Source organism: Athene noctua, chromosome 1, assembly GCF_965140245.1.
Source record: "Athene noctua chromosome 1, bAthNoc1.hap1.1, whole genome shotgun sequence".
NCBI lineage: Eukaryota > Metazoa > Chordata > Aves > Strigiformes > Strigidae > Athene > Athene noctua.
This window is the reverse complement of record NC_134037.1, coordinates 74,877,680-74,905,554: the sequence shown is the minus strand read 5'-3', so window position 1 is coordinate 74,905,554 and position 27,875 is coordinate 74,877,680. Positions and strand designations below refer to the sequence as shown.

Here is a 27,875-nt window from a genome sequence, read left to right as displayed (position 1 = left end):
ACATTTTAAACAGTAGATTACACTGTATTGATGCAGTCTCCTGACTCAAAGCAGGTCTAAACTGACTGGGCTAGAATGCCATGTTAATTTTCACAGTCTGGACTTGCTGTTTAGAAATTATCTTGAGGTTTGATGAAGAGACCTGTTTCAGACAATACTTTTCTTTTGTCTGAGCCCCTGGACATTTTCATATTACAGCATTTTTAAGTGCTGTTTTCCACAGCTGGAAATTTCCCTAGAGAAAGTGGGAAACCCTGTGTGTTTGACATATGTAACTTCAGCCTCTGACATCCTCAGTAAAGCTCTGGAGTGTGGTGATAGTCTACCTTAAACAGTGAGTGTTTGATTTTTATTTTTAATGTCTTTTTAAAATTTTATTCGCGGGGGTAGTACAGTGACTAGTGGTGATGATTGAGGTTACTTATTTTGGAAGATGTATGATTGCTAGGTTTTTAAATACTTTATTTTTTAACTAAGCAGAAGCCGTTTCACTCTTGGAGTGGTTCTCATGCGTAAGTTGCTGAGGATTCTAGTGGGAACCAAATTTGAACCAAAAAAAGACTGAACTTCCTTAGTTGTCTACTTTAACACCTGTCATTTTGAAGGTAATAATTTTCTGAGGAATCTGGCTGTTCAAGCATATCTTTGTGCAGACTTGCTCTTTACTGTGCCTTCTTTTTGCCATTTAAGAAAAGTGGGGAGGAACAGTGGAAATGTGAATGTTTTCTGTTGGCATTTGCGGAGCAGCGTGGTAGTGAAGAAGACAGCAGCACAGTGTGGAAAGTAAAACCTCTACTCTGTTTCTGCAGCCTTCCGTTGACTATGCAGCAAGTGTAGACAAATGCTCAGCTTTCTTTACTCCCCTGACCCTTTCCTCACTCCTAACAAAGCAGAGGTCAAACTATTAAATTTCATTGTGTATATATTTTCTAAGACAACCTAATTCTTGCAAAATTGTTGATAGATATTTCAGTTAAGGTACATGATTGTGGAGGATCCTTAGAAGTGCTGAATATCATAAATAGGTAAAGCTCTGCATCTTGGAAGAGCTTGAAACTGTGATTTGTTATATATAACAGTTCCTTCAAACCATCATATTAAAAGAATGGGGTTTCCCTTTCTCTTGGAACTGGAACTGTTTCAGTTATAGGAAATGTAATATATGGGTATTCATTATTTTGGATACCTTTATCTAGAGAAAAGAAACAGACTTTTTATCTCCAAAACCAGTTATCATATGACTCTGTCCTGTAGTATAATACCTGTGTGTTATAACTTTTGAAACCTTTGCTGTGATTGCAGCATTTTATATGGATCCTCTGTTTTAGGATGTTGAGGTAATGCTTCCACCTTTCTCCTTTTGATGGGCCTAAGCTTGGTTTCTCCCCTCTTCTCAGCTTCCTATTTTCATAAACATTTCAGCAAGTTATCTGCAAGACTTCTTCCATTCTGCCAAAGTTGATCAGAATAGCTCTTCAGCCTCAGAAATTACTAGCAGATGACAAACAAGTAAAACAAAACAAGTAAAAGATAGATGCTGGTAATAGCAGGGCAGATGAGCACTGCCTGAAGTATTGGACATTGCTTGAAATCTGACAAACTGAAGTACACAAGGATAAAAGATGAGCAGACTCTCTAAAATATCTAAAAAAAGAAATCTCACTGAACCTAGATTTGCAAGGTAATACCTTCCCTCCATCTAGTAGTGCCTACTAGAAAAACTGTGGAAAAAGATGCATAGGAGAGCTACCTTGGACTGTGCTTTTCTGTTGATCTGTTTTCCATCCTTTTGAAGTCTTGAAAACGGGGCTGTGGGTTCTTGGAATCTCATGACACTGTCTTTTTCAATTATCTCTCTCAACTATCTCTTTCTGAGAGTTAAGATAAGCTATTTGTTTCTGACATCCACAATCTGTACAAAACACTAGCTCTGTATTTATACTCTCATGGGAAATTTTTAGCACCGTTAAGTAGTGCATTTCTTGGGTCTAAAGAAAAGACTCATCTGAAGTCCTCAAGTATACTGAGAGAGTAAACTATGATCTAAGGTGGCATTGGCAACAACTTTAGAAAGAAGAGTTAAGATGGAATGGATAGTGTTATTTTCTAATGAGAAGATTCACATGTTAATATTGGAGAGCTGCATGTTTTAATGCCAGGGGTTTTTTATTTATCTGGCACCTTAATTTAGTATTTCTAATGACAAGTTTGTCTCTTTGGCACTATTTTAAAATAAAATGAAGCTAAATGATGTGAAACATTTACTAGTGATGTTGAGATAGTGCATAAACTTTTTAAAATAAATGACCATAATACATTTGAGGAGATATGAAAAAAGGTTGCATAAGCAACTTCTAGAGACAATGTCAATCTTTTAATAGCCCTCTCAAGTTGGATTTCTGATAATCACAAGCCACAAAAGTACCACTTCATGTAACACTTGACATATGGGTATTTTTGTAGTGTGTAATGGAGCTATGTGTAATAGCACAAATGTCTGGAGAAAATAGCTAAGTAAAATTACAGGTATTCCAACAAAACATAGTAATCCTTCTTAAGATTTTGGCATGCAGTAAACTATTTTTCAAAGTTCTTTGAAAAGCACAAAAAAATTTAAGAAACACTAATGAGTAGGAACTGGTTTTGCATATTAAAAATAAGAATTCCAGCTCCGAAGTACCCCTTGTTTATGTGAAGACATAGTTTCCTCTTTTGATTTTAGTGGAAGAGTGCCATCTACTGATGCTTGTACCTTAGTTTTTCACCTGTGGTAATTTTGAGCAAATATTTTATGAAGTTGTTGATACTACTTTGATAGTATGAAATAGTAAGTTTCTCATTTCCTTTGGTGATTTGTAAAACTAAATATTAGGCTTAAAATAAAACTGAAAATGCTGTTCTGAGAGACTATGTTGCACAATACTTCAGAGTAGCAATGAGAGAGTAGTTGTTGGTGGTTCATATGTATGTTTGAGGCAAATTTCTTAAAACTGCAGCTTTGAATGTAGGAGATTTAAGAAGTCTCTCTACTTCTGCCATTGAGCACTTCAGGGAAACTTGCTCCTGTCACGTCAGACAATCTGTTCCCAGACCCATAGTGGTAAACTTGTGTCTACCACCTTGATTTGGGGCGTGATTTCTACTTTTTGACTATATAATAGAAGTGTTGGTGCTTCTAATCCATGATGCTCTTAGCAACAAAATCACTTGCTGAAGTGCTAAATACTTCAAAAGGCTGCATAAGCAAAAAACATGCTATACCTGCTTTACTGTATTATTAAAACTCCTAGTGATGAACTAAACTTTCTCCAAAAGGATGTTTGGAAGAGGGAGTTATTTCCATCATTGGTACAAAGGAAAGTGGTGTGGGAAGTAGAAGGGTGGATTTAAGCCTCATCTACAAGTTGGGTTGAAGGATTGTATTCAAAGGGAGAGATAGACCACAACAAAATCTGGGGGAGAAATTCATACACGTGACCGCCTTAAATTTTAAGTTAAGGTGGCCTTTAAGACCTTTTCCTCATCCAGATCTACCAACACTCTGTTGATAATGTTTTAGGTTCTGTCTGCTTTAGTCACTTTCTTTTTATGCTGCCTTTCTCAAAGCAAGTGAATAAAGTTGGATATATGAAGAGTGAGAAATTGAATAGCAAAGGTGAAGGATGAGGCAAAACCTGGTTTGAGAGAAGAATGAAAAGGGATTAATAGTTACTTTGAAAAATAAGGCATTGATGCCCAAAGGAGAGGTGTGAGAATAACAATTTGTGTAGAAGGAGAGAATTGTTAACTGAGCGATAGCAGAGGATTGGCAGGGAAAAGCCAGTGTAGCTAACTTAAGTTGTAATGGTACCTGTAGTCTTATTCTATATAACCCCAAAATGATGTAAAGAGGTTAATGAGATACAAGTGAAATTGGGACTCAGCGGACTAGACTAGCTACTACTCAGTTTATAGGGAGAAGATTGAAGAATGGGCTTGTTTCTGAACAAAGTTGGGATAGAATGACTAGTGATTACAATCAGTGGCTTTGTCATGAATATCCAGTAGTCAGTGACTCAGAACTAAATGAGGAGGATTTCTTTGGCAGGCAAGAGTTAAGGGATGTATGTCAGATTATGCTGTGTGAATGAAGAGAGATTTCTGGACCTAACAAAGAATTGCTTTGCAGTCAGAAATCAGTGTTGACGGACAATAGTGGATTGGGCAAGGATTGGCTGTGTATTTTGAAAATGTGAAATGGTCCTTCTTATATCATCTATGGTACTTTGTGCTTTCATAAGTTAAACTAGATAGGTACATAAATTCACTTAACATCTAGTTCAGGACATTACATTTGTTAATGCTGCTATTGGTAATGTCTGTACAAAATATTTGGACACTGGGAAGAGACATCATTCTTACTCAAAGAATTTCTAAGTTCTAGGAGCATACAGTGGCTCTGCCTTTAGTCTCAGCCAAGAAGCTATGGACATGAGGAAAGCCTAGTTAATTATTAATATTGTGATATAGTATGTGCTACCAAAAGGATGGATGAGGTAGTATATCTGTAATAACCTGTTAAAATTTGTCATTAAAATTAAGCTGGTCTAAATGGATGACAGATGAGCAAGAGATGGAAGCATACCACAGAATACAAAGATTTTTGCTTCTGAATTTTGTTTGAGATCTTTCAAAATATATAATTAATTCCTGGGTTTACTCTTCTGTGTATAGTTTTTGGAAAAACTTCAGTGAGTTAGCGGTTACCACCCATTTTACTGCATCTTGTGTAGTCAGAGGAACCATTATGTAGATGTATTAGCAGCAATTTCCCACTCTTTCCTCTTGTGGTCTACCGTTCTCCTTGTCTTTTGTGTCACCCAAGAAAGTACCAGATTGGTCACTTTTTTCATTGTTAGTGCTGAAATACAGCTTTTAGGCTAAATAGTAAAATCTAAGTGTCTAAAATCAAGGAAAGCCTGTAGCCTTGTTAGTTTTTGAAAAAACTGTTGTTTAAATTGATGTTTTTACCTCTTCATTTAACAGTGTGCTTTGTCTGTGAATTGTACATATAGGAACATCATTAAAAGCAATTTTGTTTCTTGTTTGGTTTTTAAATAGCAAATTTTTAATCCTGTTTGCATTTGTAATACTTAATTACATCGCGTTCTAATGAATGATTGCCTATCACTGGCAGCTATGAGAAAATTCTACCAAATGCAGCCTTTACAGAAGATTTGCTGGCATTTTTTATAGCTGTTCGGGAGATACTGTTTTTGTGCATCTTTATGTAAGCAAGTTTATTTGACGTTTAAGATGTACTTTGAGTCCTAGCTATTATCGTTGTTAGAAAATAGATCAGATATAAATAACTGCTAACTCTCCATACCCTATAAGTTTCCATGCAAGCTAGTTCAATAATTGTTTAACTTTAAAATATATAACCCATACTAATTTAAACAAAAAGTGGGTTTGTGCTTTAAAATTGCTGCAACTTCCTGTATACACAAACTAGTTAATGAACTTTAATGGAGATCTGTGTGCTTTGGTATTTTTTCAAAACAGATCTCCTTTTTCGCTGTATCGGTCCAAGATTTTAAGTTAACATTGTATCAGTTGGCTTCTGATGTTTAAGGAAGCTGAGCATTGTTTTATAAACAAAGTGAAGACTAATATTATTGGTAGCTGGTTTTGAAGTTGAGAAATTCATCTTCCAGGCAGTTGTGTAGTCACCACTTCGCTGGAGTTTGTAAAGCTGCAGTAGCAAACGCCAGTAGTAGTTTGCTGTAATCTGTTAAACTAATATGGTATTTGTGGCAAAATCTAACATCAACTCCTTAAATACCGTACCCGTTGTTACCCACTTCCCCACAACAGAAGGACAAATGATATGCTCCCACCTCCCTAGGAAAGAATGAACTCTTATGAGTGTCAGGAGACGTAAAAACTGCTGAACTCAAATGGTATTAAATAATTTCATGATAATGTGTCTCAAATACTATTTCAGACAAGTATAAACTGTCTGAATTCTCAGCCTTCATTGTTATTTAAAAAAAACAAAACACTGAGCAGTCAATACTGTTGCATGCTCAAAAATATTTCAGAACTTTGTATAATGGTAAGATTCCTAGAAAATGACAAAAATAATGCATTTTCCAGTATTTTGGTATGTACATAATCTCTTCTAGTTTATCTTCCTGTCTGTCCATCCATCCCCCTCACCACCACCACTTCTCCAAGAGATGGTAAGACCTTTAGAAGAAACCTTTTGGTGACTTTCCAAGACTGAGATCCTAGCCTCTTCATCTCTGAGGTACTTTGCAATATTTTCATCCTTATGACTAACAGAGTGAAGTTGAATGTAGATTTTTTTTTTTTTTTATTGCCTGGATGTTACAGTTCTTAATAGGGACAGTTGTTTTGATTTCCAGGTATATAATATGTAATGTCTTTTTTTTCTGTTCAAGTAGTGAGGTCAAACCGTATCTAGATACAGGCTAATTCTTAAGTGTGTTATTTGCATGGAAGTTGCAGCCAGTGTCTTCTGACTGTCTGTATCAGATGTTTTCCTTTCCTTATCCTGTTTCCCTACTGTCAGTTCTACTGCTTTCTCATTCTCCTTAGCTGGCAGAAGGAGAATGCATCGCAATGGTCTGGCTGGAATTCCCATAGTAAATTGTTACCAGAAATTTTATAGTATTTCCACCTGACGAACTTTAATCTCAGTTTTAAAGCCCTAGTTTGGTTTTGCTTGGTGCTGTTACATATAGAAAAGTACATCTGAAATGTTAACAAATACTATTGTATACTTCTGTGGCCATAAATACTGAGACTTGGGGAGGAATAAAGATGTACTTAGCTGAGTGATGTAAACACAGTAAGATGCTCTGCAGATGTAAAGCTTTAGAAGGAAACTAAAAGACTACAGTTTTTGAAAAATATTGATGTGATATACCATATCAGGTTTGGTGTGAAGTCTAAACCTCTCCCCAAAGTGTTTTGTGGATTTTTGTTTTATCTTGTTTGGTAATACATGGATGTGAAAGATCAAAGTTAGTTTTGTAGACAGTGTTGACTTGTAGTACTTTCTGACTTTTTGAATAACCCTTTTGCTAAATAGCTGTGTCTCTTGATAGATGGTTCTTTATGAAATTGTTTCTGTGAGAGATCACACTTCGTATGTGCAAGTAATAGTACTGATTAGGTTTGGGGACAGGTAAGATTGACAAACGGGGAAGTTGCGGGAAGCTGCTTTTGTACTGGTTTAGTCCTGCTTAGATGTCTCACCAGGACTTTATGGTACTGTAACTTGATGTAAATGAAGTCTTTGGTTTTTATGTTGTTGGATTGTATCCAGACTTGACAGTGGTGAGTAGTACCAGACAGACTTCCAATCTTTATATACTTAAAATACTATTTGGAAATCTCACCATCATTGTGTGTTTTTTCTATGTTATCATAATTCTTGGGGACCACAAACAAAGCCCATATAAAACTGTGCAAAATAACTGCTGGCTTTGTCTATAAAAATTATTCAGTGTCTGAATAAGTGTAAAACTGCTATATAGCAATGACTATAGTAAAATGTGCAGGTATAATATGCAGTCCTGGAGCGCTATATGCTACAGGCTGGTAAACATACGAATACTGGGCAGTAGATCACTCAGTGATTTGTAATTCATATCCTCTAGTTGAAGATCTATTTGTTGCATCAGACTTGTCAAATGTTTAAATACTGTGAGGTGTTACAGCTACAGTTTTGAGAGGTTATCTAGGAATGATTTTTAAAAGCTGGTACAGTTTCAGATTTGTCTTAGTCTGAAACTATTGTTAACAGTGTCAAATCTAATATAGGAACATGGTCTGTGTGTTGTACTGTACTATCAAAACTTTTTATAGCCGTGTAATGACATGAAGATGCAAATATCTGTGTGGTGATAGTTTGGAAGGTAATTTATATTATAAATGTGTATCTGTATACATAGTAAACCCATGCTAGGGGTTAAATTGATAGCTGCAGTTTTTGCAACTGTCTCCTATGTCAGATGGGTCAACCACAGGTGAAGAACCCCCCAATATTCCCTAGATCTACTTAAAGTAGCTTCAATTAAAATTTTTTTTTTTTTTTAAAAAAAAAGACTGCTTTTCTGAGGCTTTCATAAATATTCTGGAACTAGTTTTTTCTTTCAAAATGAAACTTCTAAAGTGCACTGGGTTGATCCTATGCAGATAAGCTATAAATAATAGTAATAATTTTTAAAATAATATTTTACAGAGAGAACTCACATATCATAATTGAAATGCTTTAATTTTGTCTGCAGAAAAGTGTAGACTTAGGTCTGAAGCTTGTCTGGGAAAAAAAGCAGTTTGGAACTTGTGTCTTTTCTCACAAATTAAAGTAAACAGTGTCAGTATGCAATATTGAATTAGTGTGCTACTGTGCTTTTCTTATGTATGATCTGCTCTTCTAGCAGTTATGAAAGTGAACACTGACGTTAGGACATGAGTACGTTATCTCTTCCTTCTCTCAGCCTTGGCTTTTATCTCTCACTTGCTTTTTCAAAAAAACACAGTGAAGACAATGAAATACTAGTGTTTTCCGGGGTTAATTTCCTAATGGCAGTGGGAAACACAGAAGCAATATTCAAAGGTACATCTGAGAAGCTGTTAATTTATCCAATTTGTTAATATTTGGGATAGGGGATGAAGCAGGAATAGTAGCAAGGAATGCTTGGAAGTGAACAAAGAAGGATGAGTCTTTGATTAGAAAACTGACTCTGTAGCTGCCCTAGGTCTTTGGCAGAGTTTTTCCTGTCTACAAAATTAAAGTGCTTTGCCCATCTTGTCATTATTCATTATAATTTTTGTTTGTTTTGGGGACTACTATGCGGTAGATGATCACTGCTTAGTACAGTGAGCTCTTTTGCCTTAAGGACACATAGGCAAGTATAGAGAATTTGGACAAACTGCATTCCCTAGGATGCTGCCTGTTTTGTGTAGTTGAGAAATGCTTAACATGTACTGAAACGAGCATGTATTATTATCCTTATACAGTCAGTATTTGACATGCTTTTTCAACTTGGCATACCCTGCAAAACTGGGAGGCTTTGCATTACTTTAGAAAAGAAGATTAATGCTGGTTAGGAGGATGATATTAATTTGAGATGAGAAGAATAATTTTAGCTACTAGGTAAAAAAGTGCAGATGACATAATCCTTGGGTGAAGGAACTAAATGGGACTAGCTGCAAGGGCTATTTTTATTTTTTTTTATAACTGTAAGCACTGTAAAAGAGACCAAACTCTATTTTCAGATTTGCATGTGAATTTTTTGTCAAAAAAGAAACTTGCTCTGTATATTTAAAGCTTGTGTAAACTTAGTGCTGCATATTTAATGATTTCTGGAGAGAGAACTGGTTTAGGTGTCCTGAAAAATGCAAAAGGATATTTTATTTAAAGAAATACTGGAGTATTCTTAATATTGAAAATTTTACTGGCTAGTTATGACAGTGCTTCCAGAAATATTTGCATCAGAAGTGCTTAAAGAAAGCGTTTGAGGGATAGAATTTGAAGGTTGGAGTAACTTGAGGAATCCATGGGCTTCTCTGTTTTTCTGGGTACATACTTCTCTTGTTTTGAGGCAAGGTAGCTGCAAAGTTTCAATTCAAAATAAACTCTGGGTGGGTGAATGAACTAATTACATTGAATTATGTTGGAAGATGATGTTCAGGGAAGAAATCTTCTTTGGTTAGAAAACTACCTGTGTCAGTGCAGATAACTAACAAGTTTTAAAATTCAGTTCCTGTTAACATCTGAATTTAATTTTTAGAAAATGTTTTTTGTCTATTTCTGGAAATGCTAATTTAGGTGAATGCAGAAACATGAGCAAGTCAGAAGCAAATCTGCTCTGGAGCTTCTGGTATTCCTTGTTGGGGATATTTCTTCCAGTTTGGCAATTTGTGTAGTCAATCCATAGTTAATGCAGAAGCAATGATTTTACATTAAAAGTATTGTGAGTTTGTGTAGGAAGGTATCATTTATGGGGACAAAACCCCACCCCACCCCCCACAAGTTATAAACTTTTTTTTTAAGAGCTATAAACTGTCAGTGGAATACAGAAGTTGTCTTTGTACAGGAAACATATTGATAAGAATTTAAAATACAAGGGAAAAAACAGGTGAGGCAAGCTGGCTCTCTAAGCCCTTCCATGCCAGAACCAAATTAAATTACTAATTCCTTTCAGGAAGAAATCTGGTATTAAGTTTGCTGGATTATTCAACATCTGTTTAGTATATCTCTTATCACTTAGCTGGATGTTATAGAGATTCATTGGTCTAGGAGAAGAATGTGATTGAAGTTTAAAAGTTAAAATACTGTGGTGTGTTCAAGTGGACTTGTTCCCATTGTAGTTTTACTTACATTTTGTCTTGCCACTTTAGAGGCTGAGCAAATATGTTTGAGTTTCAATTTGCACGCAGCCTAATTGTCTCTTCAGCCTTTCAACTGTCTCTAGTGTGAATATATATATTTTTAAGAGTATTTGAATTTGATCAACGATTTCTCAGTAAATGGAAAACTTGAAGAATGGTTAAGAATTGTACTGTTTTATTTCTAGTGTATATTGAGAGAACAAATTCCCTGTTTTGAATACATCTTTGGAATGATTCCTTTCTTCTAAATACTAGGATACCTGTTTAAAACAAGAAGCGTTCAGCTCTTTGATTAATTATACTCCAGAAACCATTGGCATACTATAATGACGAAATACTTACTGCTTTGCATAATTCATCTGGATTTGTGTTATTTCTGCTGCCTCCTAGAGGTTGAAGAATTTCCTTAATTTCATATCAGAAGGAAGGGAATAACCACATTTGAAATACAGAATTTTTGCAACTAATAAATGAATCGAGTATGGAGAATTGAAAGAATCTGTGTTGCTGCTGCTTCTATTTGATATTCATTATGGAAGTATAGAACTGGTCTATGTATGAGAGGGAAAATGAACAAAATTTGTTACCTTACAGTTGGTGTGAATCCAGGAGGTCTTGCTACAGAGATCCTGGAAATCTACATTATACATAATTTCCCATTGACCCCTCCGTATTTTGGCTATTTAGCTTTTTATCTCTGTCACAACAGATTTATTTTTTTTTAACATGCCTTGCATTATTCCACTCTTCTTTCATTTGTCATCAATAAACATTCATAAGTAATGTTTAGAAAGGAGAGAAAGCTTCTTTAACACTTGAAAAATGTGATCACTTGATTATGATGCGTGTTTAGATTAACTTCCTCTTATACTAGTCCTGACATTTAACACTACTAAAATAACTGCTTCATCATTCTGTTATGTTCTCATTAATGAAGAATCCCTTAAATAAGTATTTATACATAATTTTCATATTCTGTGTGGATAGTGAAGGTGAGCCTTTTAACTTTTTTGTGTTACTCTGTGTTGTTTAAAAATTCTTTTTTTTTGGTGATCAGTCAGCTCTGTGTGGTTAAATGCACTAGCTAGAAGCAGGATGCTAACCTGTTTGAATATGGTATTAGTGATAGTGACAAGGTTAAGGTGTTTAGGTTTTTTTCCTATGTTACATACAACAATTATTCCTTAATGGTACCAATTCTAGCTTTGGTCGGCCAGGAGTTGAATGCTACTGCCAACATGACAGTGGAGCTGCAGTAATCCAACTTCAGTTCCTGATTAATGAGGTTAGTAAAATGATATATATGTTCCATAATTAAGAGAAGATACAGAGTGTGTTTTCTTCAATTTCTCATTAACCAAGCATCAAAATCAGCTAACACAAGTGGCTCTTAGCATGAATGGCAAATGGTAATAACAATTATAAATAAATTAACTTTTTTAATTTTAGAAAATGCTTGACTAACTGCTGAAAATATCTTTGTCTCTAGAGTACTCTTGCTATAAGCAAAAACTTTTTTGCTAGAAATATTTATTCATGTCACTGAATATTGCAAGTTATCTCTTGAAGTAGTGAAGTATGTTTTTTCATTACTAACAGTTTCAGTAGTTTATTTTGATGGAGTTACTGTTTTAAACATGAGCTGAGCAATGATCCCTCAGTAATTTCAAATGTTTTTTCTAGGGGTATAGTAGCTGAGAACTGACAGAGTGCTGTTCTTGAGCTAGCAGACGTCAGACTTGTAGAGAGACTTCTAGTTCAGAGGAACGGTGAAGTCAAACCTCACTGACTTTGTCAGCACATAGATATGAGCAGCTGTGTTTTGCTTAATTCCTCTACAGAGGTGGGCATGAGGGAACTGATGTGCACATGCTGGAAAAAGTTTCTTCCCCATTGCACCTCAGTATAGCACTGAACCAAATGGGAGTGAGCTGCATGTCATGTGATCGCATCAGTTATTTCTACCGTTTAAAACTTACCTGTGCTATGGTGTTGATATGCATGCTTATAAATACTTATTCATTCTGGTAGAAAATATCTACTATTTCTACTGTGATGATACACTGTTATTTGGGTTATGAAAATAAGTTGACTAAAATTTTTTATTTCTCATAGGGAGCTCTTGTGAGTGCCTTGGCTGATGATACCTTACACCTGTGGAATTTACGTCAGAAGAGACCTGCTATACTTCATTCACTCAAATTTAACAGAGAACGGTAGGGATTGGTTTATTATTGCTTTGCACCTTACCATCACACCATGCACTATTGTAAGATCAGATTTATCAATGCAGTCCAATTCATAACTTGTTAAATAATCGAAAATGGATTTACATTGAGTTTGAGTACAGGCTGTTAGGGCCCAAAGTACTTGAGTAGACATACTAGTGACCTAAACTGAGATGACTTTTCTATCACTTCGCATATTGCATTGCTGAACATCAATTTTCATATATTTAAAATGTGGAGGGTTAGAAGACTTTCAGTGTATGTCTCCAAAGGAATTTTGGAACAGAAGAAAGTGCATGTGTATGTGTGTGCACTAACAGGACAACAGGAAAATTAATTCAATGTTTTAATGGAAGTTTTTCTCCTCTTGATGATAAACTGGAATTCTACAGTGTTAGAGCGCCTCTAAAATTTCTAAAAGTGAGTTTATTAAATTTTGGGGAAAAAAAGTGTGTCTGTTTTAATAACAAGTAGTCCTTGCCTTTTGCAAAATAGCCCTTCTTTCCAGTATGGGTAAAGTCTCAACTGGAAGGCTGTGTCTGCTTTTGAGCAGTGTGCTTCAGAGATGGGCTGACTTGAGGCCTCAAAGGATACTACTAGCAAGAACACAGAATAATCTGCTAGTTTTACCTCTGTTGAATAGGGCAGGAAGTAACAAGGTTTAAGTAATGGATAGCAATAGTAGGATGTATGTTAAATATTTATGTAAAACCTGCTAATGTAATGTGATACAAAGTGCTAAAAAGACTGTTGGGTGGGTTATAGAGTAACCTTGTTTTAAAGAGCAGGTTGTAAAAAAAATTTGCCAGGAATAACATAAATGCAGATTACTGGGTTATTTTGGGGTAGAGGACTAAGTGATTCCAAGTCCCTTTTGAGGTTATTTCTATGATCACTGTGCATAAACTTTATACTAGGGCCTGTAGGGATAGGACAAGGGGTAATGGTTTTAAACTGGATGAGGATAGATTTAGGCTAGATAGAAGGAAGAAATCCTTCACTGTGAGGGTAGTAAGACACTGGAACAGGTTGCTCAGAGCAGTTGTGGCTGCCCCCTCCCTGGCAGTGTTCCAGGCCAGGCTGGACGGGGCTTTGAGCAACCTGGTCTAGTGGAAGGTGTCCCTGCCCATGTCAGGGGGGGTTGGAGTAGATGACCTTTAAAGGCCCCTTCAGACCCATGCCATTCTGTGATTTGAAACTGTTATGCACAAAACAGAAAGCTCTGAGAGAAAAATTCTCTGTTCCAGAGGAGTGGCAGTGTTCCTTTATGCAGCATAAAAGTCAATTAAAGAGAAATGCAATTCACAACTTCGGTTTAATGAAGATTGTCCGACTATAGGAGATGCAGTGGTGTATCCAAACCAGAGTTTTTCCCTCTCCCTTCCCCCTTCTTTTCTTAAATGACTTTTCTCTTACCTGTAGCACTTAGGTAAGTAAGTATAAAATTTGGATTTGCAGCCTGAAACCCCACTTCAACATTGATTTCTAACTAATACTTTAAAAAAGATACCTGAGAATGTAATTCTGACTGTGTGCAAATTTGCTGGAAGCTGGTTTAGAGTTTTAGATATTTGGATATCTTTGGTTAAACAGAGTGAAAGTTTTAAACCATCCTTTTCCTCTAAATGTGATATTCTCGCTAGCAAAACTTGTAGAGAGTTGAACTGTGAACTCTTACCAGAAAGAGGAGCGGAGGCAGAAAGGAGTCATGTCACTCATGTCACTTTAGTGGTTTTTATTTGTTATTAATTTTGGACAGGGTACTGATTTTTTCGAGTAAAACCTGTGCCTTGCTAAAATAGGTAATGAGAGCACCATAGTTACCAAGAGCTGTGAAGATACGGTTTAAGACAAGGGCTTATTCTTCTAGTAGTGCTTTTAGTCTTTAAAGTATCCCTTTTAATAGCATATAGAAATAGCCAGAACACTTAAGATCCCAGAACCACATGCTGTCATAGCCACTTAAGTCATCCTGGATGACTGGTAACTGTTTTCATATACTCTGTTTTCTTTGGACTAGTTTATAAAATAAAGCTTTATAAAATACAGTGTAATCTCATTACTAGGGAATGATCTTGATTTTGAACTTTAAAGAATTGCATAAATTCACTGCTGTATAATTCTAAATACTGCCTTTATAACACTGAGAGTTCTTAGTAATTAATTATACCTAATAGGTTTGATATGTGAATTTGAAGTAAATGGACTTTGCTTAGGTCAGCTTTATGATATGTATTAACTGCTAAGTTTGAGAAGAGTGTTCACGAATAAAACTGGATCTTCTCAATTCACAAGTGCCAAGTTGTTAGATACTTAATTAATAAAACCTTAAATAATTTATGTTGTGGGACTAAAATTTGCTTATAAGGATAACTAATATCTCAAACAGGAATTATTTAAAATATTAAATACTACAACAGAGCCTTGTAGCAATGTCTTCTCTAGTGGTACTTTAATTTATCAGCTTGTATAGGGAATTTCAGTATCTCTTGGAAATTAATTTGGGTAAAATAATAAGTTAACAAACTGGAAAAAATGTCCTTGGAGGGGAAACAAAGTCAAATCTTACTTCATGACTGCAGCAACTCTTCCACTTACATCAGTATTTGCTCTAGGACTCTGTAGATGCTAAGGTTTAAAATTATATATCTGATTGTCAACACACTTCCAGATACTCCCGTAGCAGAAAAGCAATATTTGTCTCCTGTTTAAGCTCAACATGTCACAGGCCAATTATTATTCAGGTTTTGTTTCCAAGTCAGACTTTAATGTGTAAGGATTTGATGTGAAGTGGAAGGTTGTTTGTAGGAGTTGGCTGCCCAGATTGAAGTATATTCTAGTCTTGAAAACTATTCTTGAACTATGTTTAAAAAAAGATAATAGAAAAAATAAGGCTATGACTTGTTAATGAGTTCTGTATTCTACTGGCATAGCCTTTTATCAGCTCTGGCTAATTCCCTGCTTTTAACCATATGGAATGATTACTGCCCAATGTTTAACAATGCAATTTCTAGATTTCATATTTGTTCTCCTGTTGGTAATCTGTTTTGGCCAGCTTGCTCTCAGACCTGTTTTGAACATCTTTCAAATAGGAAATAAAAAACAGACATAGCTTGTTTATAAATGCTTGTATCATGTGTTAACTATTTTGTATACTTACCTGAACACTGAATTAGAGTATTAAATTATGTGTAAACTAATTCAGAATGCAGTCTCTAGTATATGCCTGGACAGTATTGTGAACTCTTGCTTTTCTACTCATGAATTTTAGGAACAGGGAGAGGTGAGAAAGAGTTGTTTTTTCTTTTAAAAATAATTATATGCCCCTTAGAGACTTTTTTCTGAGATGTGGAAAATGTCTTCATTGGGTAACTCACAGCTTTTTAGATTTGAGCAAAACATTTCTTCAGAAGTAGTGGCCAAGAGTCTTTTAAAGATGCTGCTTTCTGTTGAATCTTTACATGAGTTATGTATATAAGAAACTGGACATTTATTAAAGTCATTGATCTTGACTGCCTTTTGTACTAGTGATGGTTAGTAATTTGAGGCAAGTCTTCTGAACTGGTGACTGATTAAGTTTTTGATGTATAACAAATCTGCTATTTGAAATTACTGGCAGATGTCAGAAGCACAGTGCAAAACAGGCTAGTTTTGCAAATTTTCTAGCCTTTTGTTCCTGTTGTATTTGTGTGGGTTTTTCAGCTGCTTCATGGTCTGGTTACTAAACAAAAGTTAGAAGATGTTAAACCAATGTCATACTAAGCTTGGCCACTGTTTTGTGGCTGGGAAGCAGCATGTAGGGGCCAGGAAAAAAAGGCATAATGATGCTTACATGAGGGGTGTTGCTTGCATGACTTGCCACGCAAGTTAAAAGTGTGTAAGTACTACCTCTTTGCAGAATGCACAATTCAGTGAGTGAACTTCTTTAGAATCCTAGGTTTTGTACTTCTTTTAAGATTTCTTCAGTGAATTACAATGTAGTTTCTCTGTCATCCACATATCTATAAAAATCCTACCCATAATAAAATGAGGTGTTCACAGGTAATGCAAGCTTCATGTCAAATTTGTTTTGACTTAGTAGCAAATGTTAATGTTAGGCCAGATTAACTCAGAAATAAGCATAGTTAGCACTTTATATTAGAGTAAATATTGAAAGTGTGTAGTGAGAGAGATGCCCAGCTGGCTTTAGTTTTCTTGCCATGCAGGTACTATTAAACTCTGTGCTGATCTAAGGTGTGAAAGGTCAAACACACATCACTAATAAGCCAGGGACTTTCATAGAACGCATTTAAGAGAGGGTGAAGTGACAGACTGCCTAAGTTTAAAAAGAAAAAGCAAAAAAGTAATGGTGTGATGTCAAATTTGAGTCTCCTTTGCCACAAACCGAACCACAGATCAATCAGCTTCATGTACAAATATGAAAAACATGTTCAGACACCCAAGATCCGCATTCTTCCTGAGCTGAGATTACCTGTTCTAATGCCAGAAGAAATAGTAAATAGATTACTTGCTTTGTGGTTTAGCATAAAGACATGAACCACAATCATAGCATAAAAATAGAACTGTTTATTGTGTGAGTGCTTTGCATATTGATCACTGTGTGCCTTGATAGCAGTTAAATTTTTAATATGTCAACTTCTGTGCTGTGGGATTTAAATAGTTTTCCTCAGCATGAAACTGCACAATTCAGAGTTACAAAATTATGCTTTTAAGTATAGCTGGTTGTGTATCCTGCTGTAAACAGTAATTTTAGCATTGTGTTTAAAACACAGACTGTCTACAGTGAATGAAAAATCCCACTTGTATGTCGTTATTAATAAACAAAACTTATAAATGACACACACCTTATCTTGTTAGATACTGTAACTTTGTACCTAGGCCATGTTTTAGCAGACAGTAGTTGAGAAAATTTTTCCTTCTACCTCACTGAATTTATAAACTGACCAATTCTGCCACTTTGTGGATAGCAGAAGGACATACAGGTTTTCTTGCCTGTGAGAGCAGGTGTTGATAGACATTGTTTGTGGGTTTTTGGTTGTGTTTTTTTCTTCCCCTTTCTGTTTATCAGTATCACTGTTTCACTTCCAGCCTTTGTTTGAGGGCTGGCTTCTTCCCTTTTGCCAAATGTTTTGGGGTAGGATTATAGCATAACTACAGAAGGATTACAGATACATGTCCAAACAATAGTTGAAAAGTTAAATATTTGAAGTCTTTGCAAAGTCAATGATATACCAAGTACAAGTCTAATGTGCAACAAAACTAAGTTTTTAATGCATAATTAAGTTGTTTACATTTTTTTTAACTGGTTTTCTTCTTGAGAGTGAAAGGAAATGATCACTGACTCCGCTTGCTATGATGGTGTCATATAAAGACTTCTTTTACCTGGTAGGCTTAATGTTACTCAGTGGTGATCCACTAGATAAAGTAATTAGGAGTTTTATCGTGTTTCAAGAAGTGAGAAAAATAACTTCTTGACTGACTGGATTTGCTGCAGATGTGTCTCTTTCATTCAACATCAGATTCCTTTGAAAAACATTTTCTTGAGGCTTGTGCATACATGTAAAGTTCCATGTGTCAGTGCAGTTGATGGAACTGCAGTTGCATCTGTTGCCTTCTACTGCCTTTAGCACTGAGACAGAACTGAAGTGCTGTTTCCTATTACACTGAGATTTCAGGTTTCTACTAAAAAGTTTTTAAAAAACCTGTCTCTGTTGTTCTGTTAGCTGTTTCCTTGCAGACTGAATTTCACAGTGGTATGAGGCATATAATGGCCATCTGCCATGTTCCTGGGCTGAATTCGACCTCTAGTCTTTAAATCCTGCCTGTCTGACAGACTTCTCTCTTACAGTGATGGGCATAATTCTTCTGTCTCCCATGGGAAAGCTACATCTGACATGGCCATTTTTTTTAAGTTGTAGTCTGATTTCCCAGATAAAACGTTTAGCCTGAACTGCAAGTGACCCAAGTGTCTTCTGATGCTAAAGGTCTGGTTACTTTTTGAGTCATGTCAGATACACCAACAGTGCTGGGGTTTTATCAATAGTGGTGTGAATTCCTTCAATATTAAAAAATTATCTTAGTTTTCAAATCAGTTGCGTCAAGGCATGTGTGCATAGGTCTTTTGTCAGCGTTACAAGCAGTGAAACATCCCGTTTCTGTTAATGTATAAATAAAAACATAGAGACCCCTTCTGAGTGAAGTACATCTGAAACCTGAAAAGCCATCTTAAAATGGGAGGTGAAATATGACTCCATAAAGGAAGGAACATGTAAGCTGTGAAGTATATTAGGAACACTGTATCTTAAAAATGCAAATACTTGCAGCAACCTAAAAAACCCTCTAAAGTTGAGTCTTTTTCTGCAGAAGGATCTAAATGTCCCTAGTGTTGATCACATCAGTGGTGACAATTTTATTTCTGTTCTTGGCTCTTGCCTTCCCCATTACTCCATCTTGACACCACTAGTGTACACCACAACATGGATACTGAACATAGGTACTTCTCAGCTGCCTTTAGAGGCAGCCCTTCAAATGAACATATTTGGAGTGCTATTATGGGATATAAATGGAATTGAAGTACCTGGTCCAGTTTCTATGATATACTGCACTTATCCACATGTTCTTTTGTGGGGACAATTTAGGGATACATTAAGAGGAGTTTTTCCTCTGCGTGTGCCTTCTGCCCCCTCAGGCCTTTGTCATGCAGGGTAGGTATTTTAAGATTATTGCAGTTACCAGATCTGGAAGTGGACCCCTTACAGCAGTCTGGCAAAATCATAGCCACTGCTTTTTTCCATCAGTACGTCATTCTGACATTGGCTCTTGATGTTTTATGCCCATTGAAGACTTGGCAAGAGACCATGGACATGGAGTCTAGGCTAACATAAGAATTAAACTTTTCAGCTTCTGAATTTTACATGGTGGCTATCTCATGCATGAAAGGTTGAAGATAGAGGTATGCAGAATACAACTGTAGCAGCTTAATACTTTTTAGAAAATTTTTATTCTGTACTGGTCTGAGCAGCTAGTGTAATTACAGTAACTGCAGACCTATAATGATAGGCTGAGGTTCTAGAAATAGGTTTACTGACTTAAAAATAAAATCGTTTATCAGTGTTTGTCATTCATCAAAGTATTTGTCACTGTGCTTTGTTGAAGCGGTGGAAAATTCTGAAGAATGTATAATACTTCATAATGCAGTAGACTAAGAAAAGGTAAAGATTAATTTAGGATTTCTGTTCTCATAATAATATACTCAAGATAACAGCCTGTCATTTTTAATTAATATCTCCCTTAAAAGCTTAATTATTTGACTTAAATATTTAATAAATTATATTCTTTGATATTTCTGTAATTAAATTCCTCTAGGGAGTACTATCACTTGCTATAATAACTACTTTGATACACATTGTGAAACAACCACAGTTAAGTTTTTTTCTTAACCAACTTTGACAGATTATCAGAAAAGACACATGGTCAGCAGTTGAGAAGGAAGCTGTTCGTAAACCTACGTAAACCTACTGCAAGGATTCTTAAAGACTCTCCTGTCACTGTTAATACTTTCCCATAAGTAACAGCACAAACTATGTTACAATATTATTATTATTATTATGTTACAGTATTCTATTATTATGTTACACAAATTAAGTACAATAAGAACAAGAAGTAATTTTTGAGGGTTCTTTTATCAGTGTTTTTCACTGCTAGTGTACTGCTGGGTTTTCTGTATATAGTTTTGTTTTCATGAACTATTGGTTTAACTCTTACAAATTCATTTCACAGGAAAGAAAAATTTTTTGTGGGGTTTTTTTTTTTTTTTTTTGGAAGGGGCTGACAGGATAAGGAGTGGCTTTGCAAATATGTATGCAGTGAGGAGGAAGATTTTGTGCTTAGGGAAAAGTACAGCTGCGGTAGAGTTTAGAACTACCCTGACTGTTTTGGGGTTGCATAACAGTACCTCATTTTAGCAGTGATGTTAGCATATATTAAAATCATACTGTAGATTTCAGATTAAAAAGAAAAACCTCTTTAAAGCATTGCTTTTTTCTATAAAGGGATTTTTTTTCTTTGCAGAGATATCAGGAAGTAAAATATTCGGAATGATGTGCTGTGCACAATACTTGCATTACACTAAAGGTTCAATGTGCTACACTTACCGAGGTAGCCTGAATTTCCTTGGAGATAACGTGAGGAATCTGTTATGCCATGAAAGAGCTGCCTGCAAAAGCCTGCTTTCTGTGATGACTGGCTCAGACAGTCGCTAGGCTGTCTCTTTAGGTGCAAAAAAACTGGTCTATTTTTTACAGATGCTTCTCTTCCAGTATTTTGGGCAGTATGGCTTGATACAGGAGAAGAGTATGGTACTCTGCTTTTGACTGATACATTGTTTTCAGGCAGTTGGGGTTTGTGTGCAAGAAAGACTGGCAAAAATTTTTTACTCGAGTTGAATCTGTAGTCTTTTCGATCTGTTCCCAACAATTAATTCTATCTTCCACATTTATATACATATCCATTTGTGGGTAGGGAGAGAGGAGGAAGAATGCTTGAGTTGTAGAAATGGCCAGAGCATTATGTGGCAACTTCTACTTCTGTAGGTCTTAAAATATGTTGTGATGGAGTATATTATTCTAATCTTGTGGTGGCATAAAGATAGGTTTCTGACAGAAAAATCTGCATTTTTCAGAAATAAATATATGCTGTCCTTGGCCAAGTATTAAATAAGGAAGTATTGCTTCACCACCAAGAAGACTGGCCTTTTTCCATCCTCCAAAACAAATTTGAATCCCTTTAATCCTCAGTCCAATTTTCAACAGAGCAAGTGAGGCCAACAGATGTAGCCTGTATGTTGACATGCTAGTATGTAATCGTTGGTCCTTCAGATGGTCAGAGCTTCACAGAATTTTAGTTTTTGAGAGGCGCAACATTTCCAGTGTTGCTTAAACCTACATAGTTTAAGGTAAATCCTTAATCAGTGAAGAGAGAGAAGCTCAGTACATGGACTTTAATGTTGGAAATGTTATTCTGTAAATTGCTAAAATAAATGCAGTTATCTGAAATTAATCACTTCAGACAAATAATGAATTTCTGAAAGTTGGAAGACATACTTTTTCTATTAAGAAAATAAAGAAATAGCCAATGATTATATTTGCAAATAGAGTAACATTTATCATATTCAAGGTGAAATGGCAATTTTTCATTATAGGAGGATCAGCATGACAAATTCTTTTTGGACTTAACTTGTCATCAGTTGTTCTGTGAAACATAAAAGCTCTATGAATATTTTTAGGTTATATAGAAATCATACGAGATTTTTTTTTCTGATTGTAGAAGACTGGTGAAAGCACACTTTGAAGGGTAAGGTTAAGAACCCTATTTTATATGTGCCTCTATTTAGCAGTTTTTGAAGTCTCTTCAACCTCTTGCCGTAGAGTTTGTGAACATTTTGTGAAGTTATTTGTTCAATTCTTATTTTCTCCTGGTGTGGAACCATTTCATTGTTTGTTAACTTGTGACAAAATTAATCTCATTGGCACTGAGGAGACAGTAAATGGAATATGGCTGCATATTCAGTAAGAGTATTGAGTATTGAGGAGTTGGACAATTAGTGTTGCCCTTTTGCTATAGCAATCAAAGTTGTGGCCCCAACTTAATATTTTTTGCTCACCTTTAAATGATACAAAATAGATTGGTTTTTAGAATGAAAGTATTGGACAACTGTAATTGACAATATTAACTCACAGATCAAGACAGACAGGCCCATGACTTGTCCTGAATATTATTTTTGGCTGCTAGGCCATGTTTTTAGATCCAACTGATCAGTCTAACAGCTACTTCTGGCATGTGGAGTCCTGGCACAAAAAGAAGCTGTAGTATTGCAGAATGCTGAGGGGTTTATGTTTTCATGCTGCATCTCTTTCCCCTTCCTCACAGCGTGCTTGTAGTGAGAGAGCTGTATTACTGGGCAGTAAGGTTTTGGGGTGTGCCGAGGAAGTGCGTGTACAGATGTATGTGATTTAGCTTCCAATAAAATATTTGTGTCAAGGACACGGGAAACCCAAGTCATTAACCTGTGGTGTTTGCAGATTACTGTGTTTTTTAAAAATGTTACAACCTCTAAGTTCAGTTAGTTGGAAGAGCATTTTACATCTTGTATATGGACCTTTTTCTGTGAAGCATCAGTGAAAAAGGTTAGTGTAACCTTTTGGTTTAAATATTCAGGCACAAGAAATCAAGTTAGAAAATCTAAGATTTGCTTGAGCAAACTGCATTTCCTAAATGGAAGGAAATTAGTGATAGAAAAAGTATGCTTTTAACCCAGGTAGTATTACTACAGAAGACAATTTCTGAAACCTGTAATACAAAATAACATTTTTTAGCCTTTACCACTTTTTTCGTTATTGCTGTTAGCATTTGCTGAAGTGTGCGTATAGAGCATCTAATGCATAGGATCTAAAGCTGTTCTTTGCATAAATAATTATTAACGGACTTGTGAAGTGATGCATGGATTTGGCAAGAAGAGAGTGCAACTGGGAAGAAACAAGAACAAAGCAATCTGTAAAGCTAAGGATTAGAGCTGACAGAAAAATTTCCTTTGAATAATTATTATACCTTATCACTCAAACATTTCTGAAACCCCAAGTTTGATAGTTCAAGTACTTTGGCAATTTCTTTCAGTATTGGACCATGTCAGGTTAAAATGGTTTAGAGTTTACAGTTTCCAGACAGTTTCTAGACTCCAATTTCACGTTAGTATTTCTGTTGTATAGAAGAATCAGGTACTTTAGAAGCTTTAGTTCCTACAGACATTATTTCATTATCAATTTTGAAGAAAAACTGGCCGGAACCAAGAGGATAGAAATAACCATGTTTTCAAATAATATTTGTGCTGCAGCTATGGTCAAAGAAGAGCTCTCTGCTGGTACAAACAGTCATTAGTGTTTGGGTTCTGTTCAGGTACTTCCTTCTAACAGAACAGAAAATTATAAGATAGAAAATTAAAATGCAGTTTAAGGAAAATAATAGCCCCAAATTTAAAGTACTTTTAAAATTAGTTTTATAATTGGTTAGGATTGGTTTTAGGTTGCTCTTTAGAGGATACTTTGAGTTAACATGTAAACTTACATTTCTTAGGCTTTTTCTGCTTTTGTTTCCTCACTTGAAGTCTGCTTAATCTGCTTAGGCTAACTTCTAAAAATCCTTTGTTCTTGTAATTAGATATATTTCAAAGGGAGATTTATAACATGAAATATTATAGATAGATAATAGATAACATAACAATATATCTAAAGGATAAGATAACAATATATCTAAAGGATAGATTATAACATAGGAGAATTGTATTTTAAGTTTAAAATGACAGCAATCTTGAGCATATACATTCAGTATGATAATTTTCGAAGGTGGCTGTGTGATTTTTATCTGAATGGATAACAGTTTTAGAATACCTTAGTTTCTATTATTTGTTTAAGTTTTTACATTGTCTTCTTTCTTTTGTCATGCACTGGCTTTGCTACTTTTCTCTACCTGTAACTTGTCTTATTTCTTCCTGTTTGCCTGTTTCCTTCTACCTTTTGACAATGTAGACCTTGAAGTGTAGGATATCTAAAAGACTTTAATTCCTTTTTTGGTCACTTTCTCTTTCAGGATAACATTTTGTCATCTGCCTTTCCAAAGTAAATGGCTATATGTGGGCACTGAAAGAGGAAACATTCACATTGTCAATGTGGAATCATTTACACTCTCAGGCTATGTCATCATGTGGAATAAAGCCATTGAACTGTGAGTTTAATCAAGTATTGTCTGTGGAGGGGAGGGAACAGAGGTGTCCTAGATGTTACTCACATCAGTTGCAGAAATGTCTTTGTTACCTAGAGTGGCCTCTGTATTACTTTCACTACACCAAACACACAATCAAAGTACATAAACAATCACGTAAACAGTCCTATTATGTAAATAGCCATTTTTTATTCTCATAAATGTGAAGTGTTAATGTTAATATATGTTCCTGCCTATAACACTGTTTCATCATAGTGCCAGGAATAGACATAAAAATAAACAAAATAGGCAATATAAAAATAGACATAAAAATCATCTGTGATGATAAAGAACTAGAAAAATATGTTAAAACATGATGTGGCTGGTACTTGGGCAGGCATGTTACTTCCGCAGTTCTGGGGTTAAAGCCCAAAGTATAAAAAGATGCATTGTAAGAGGGCTGATGCATGCTAACTATAAAAGTAGTGGCTGAAAATGTAAATTTAAATAAGCCTGTTCCGAGAGCAAAGTATATCTTACAGCTATTTTCATTGTTCCTCCTTCTTTAATAATAAATTTGTGTATGCAAGTAATATTTTGTGGGTGAAAACATAGCTGTGTGCTGCTATTCCAGTGCTGTTATTTTGTTCTGGAATGTTATGTCTATCTTCAAAACATACATGAAGTCCAGCACTTGCCAGAGGCTGTTGAAACAAACACAGCTCTTCATTAGTCCATCTTCTTCAATAGCAAGAAGTCAGCATAAAGTCTTAACTCTGTGTTGTTTTAACAACATGTAGTTTGGGCAGTTTATAAATAATGGAAAGACCTGTCTTGCAACATAAAAATAAACGTTTTATCCAAATGTGTCAGTTCTGTAACAACAAACATTAAGATAAATATTGTAAAGCTAATGGCAATTTTCTTGTGTGTTGTGAATAAGCAGTAAATAAGTCTTTCCTTCTTACTAAAACACAGAAACCAAGTGCCTAAAAACAGACGGAAAATGTTTATGGACTTGAAAAGTGACTCCATGCTGAAATGTCAATTGGTTACTCACATGGACTCTATATCTGCAGAATCTGTACTGCAATAATTTTGAGATGCAGTTTTGAACAGGGGAATTTATTAATTAAATGGAAATATTTCTTGTTTAGGTCGTCCAAATCTCACCCAGGGCCAATTGTCCACATTAGTGACAATCCAATGGATGAAGGAAAGGTAGGATATGCTTAAAGACTATTCAGTATGTTCATTTTCAAGCAAGACTTTTTTTTTTTAAGTATAGATACCACTGCTTTTTAAGGAAGGATTAAGTAGATGAGGACAATGTTGAAAGCATAAACAAAGACTAAATCAAGGATTTAGGCTCTGAAATAATATGAAGCAAGTTACAGACATGACTTTAGGATGCATTACTGGAACAACTGAATGCATCTTGTAGTCCGAAACATTTGAAAACAGAGCTGTAAGTGCTTAATTGCAAGTATTTTTGAAAACAAAAAGCAAACAACTTTACTTGTGGTGGTAAAAACTAAGGTATTACCAGAAGAGCCCAATCATAACCTGAGTGCAGAGATAGTGGGATGGAAATTAAATAAACTTTATAATGCTCTTTGGTGTTGCTATTTCACAACTTCAAAATATTTATTTATGTAGCATATTTATATAGAATACTGTGTTCTTCATCTTTAGTTTAGCCAGTCCAAGGCAGCAGTTCTTATGGGATTTGAGGTCTGACACATTCTCATTTTGCTAACTGCATCTAGTGATTATAATAAATTGCTTAAAACATAACTGGCCTGTAGTACAACTAGATACTTCAGAAAAGTCAACTCAACTAAATCTTGTAAATAAGAGCTATGTATTAGACTTGTCTTTTTCTTCTTTTGAGATAGTATTAACATAATAATCTTTTTATTTTGACAAAGTTTTACAGTACATGTTCTTGAAGCCCTTGCAAGATAGTAATTTTTGTCCTGTGACATAGCAGCCACAAATAATTTGATCTGTGAACTCAATGGTCATTCGTTCCTTCTGTATTACTAAAGTAAATATACAGGTTTACTCTTTGCTTTGTCACATCTGTTTTGAGGCTCATGCCAGAACAACGTAGAACACATAACTTTAGTTCACAGTGAAGGCTCCATGAATTAAGGGAAAGCAATAAGTTAAAATGTATGCCTTCTCTATGTCACAGTGCTTATTGTAGTACCAAATCATATTTTATTCCTCACTTAAGTCATGGTTGCAAGACTAAGTCTGTGCTTCAGGTAACAGACCTCTTCTGCAAGTGTTAGGATGGGATCACATGGCTTGCTTACTCTATGAAGGATCTTAAGCCTCTTTAGCTTGTGTGGCCCATATAATTATTTAGTAAATCATAGTGGTTTACCGCAACTTTTCTTCAGATGCCTTTGTCTTAAATGAAGAGTAAGCAGGAGGGAATTTCATTAGTTTTGACAACAGGAATAAAGCAAAATATGAAAGGAGGATTTGAAAATATCAGTCTTAAATGTATCTTTTCCAAAAGTGTGTAGACCTCTGACAAAAGTATGGTTATAACAGCCAGAGAGACCTTGATGCCACTTCAAACAAATTTTCATCAGTGACTTCGTTGTAGAATAATCAGGTATAGTGATTGAATAGATCAATGCATTAAATTCTGAAATACTATTTTTGTAAGTGTAATGTCTCAGAAAAATCCTACAGTTTTGAACTCCCATTTCTGAAGAATCTTCAGAGAGATAAAATAATTTTGTTTACTACTATTCCACGTATGCAGGAGAAATACTGTTTTTTGCTTTACATCCTTTAAATTGACAACTTGGTGGATAAAGCTGAAGACAGGGAATGATACTGTTGTCTCAGCAGTGGTTTGAGCATTTTAATAACATGCTAGTTTTAAGCTTGTATCCTAGACATCTGAATTTTCAGTCCAACAAGGAGAATTTAATGAGTATAGGTGTTTTTCGTTGTGCTGAAGCTTACTGCAGTAAGTGCATAACGGATGGGTTTCTCTGTAGAGTTAGGTTTGAATCGCATTCCAGAATTATGGACCCTAGAATATGAATGCTATGAAGCTGTGGCAACTTCAGAAAAGACAAATTACTTTCTAGTTATACTTCTAGTGTATTCCACACTTAATTATTGTTAATTAAAGTTTAAGCATTACTGTCTTTAACAATCAGGCTATCAATCAGTGGTTTAGAATCTGACATTATGCTCCTATTCTTTTTCATAAGAAAAATATTGCAGAAAAAAACTCTGCAGTAGCAAGAACCTCCTGTGTACTCACTTTAAAAAATTTGTTGTTAGCCTTCTAATCACTGTTTTTTCTAATGTTTAAAGTTAAAACAGAGAAATTATAAAATATGGCTTATGATAAGCAAAGTGATTTAAAATAATAGTATACATGACACTGCAGTGAGGAATAAACCCTAACATTCAGTTCTACTAGAGCAGATATATCTAATATTAGGGTATTTT

General features: G+C 35.3%; 1 protein-coding gene across 1 annotated transcript in view; it reads left to right on the top strand.

The window, feature by feature from the left end:
* Positions 1-27,875, top strand: part of STXBP5 (syntaxin binding protein 5) — a 102,776-nt gene that overhangs the window by 19,342 nt on the left and 55,559 nt on the right. The window contains exons 3-6 of the mRNA XM_074896592.1: positions 11,611-11,692; positions 12,523-12,623; positions 24,276-24,410; positions 25,544-25,607. Coding sequence (XP_074752693.1) covers positions 11,611-11,692; positions 12,523-12,623; positions 24,276-24,410; positions 25,544-25,607 — 382 coding nt within the window. The remainder of the gene's footprint in view (positions 1-11,610; positions 11,693-12,522; positions 12,624-24,275; positions 24,411-25,543; positions 25,608-27,875) is intronic.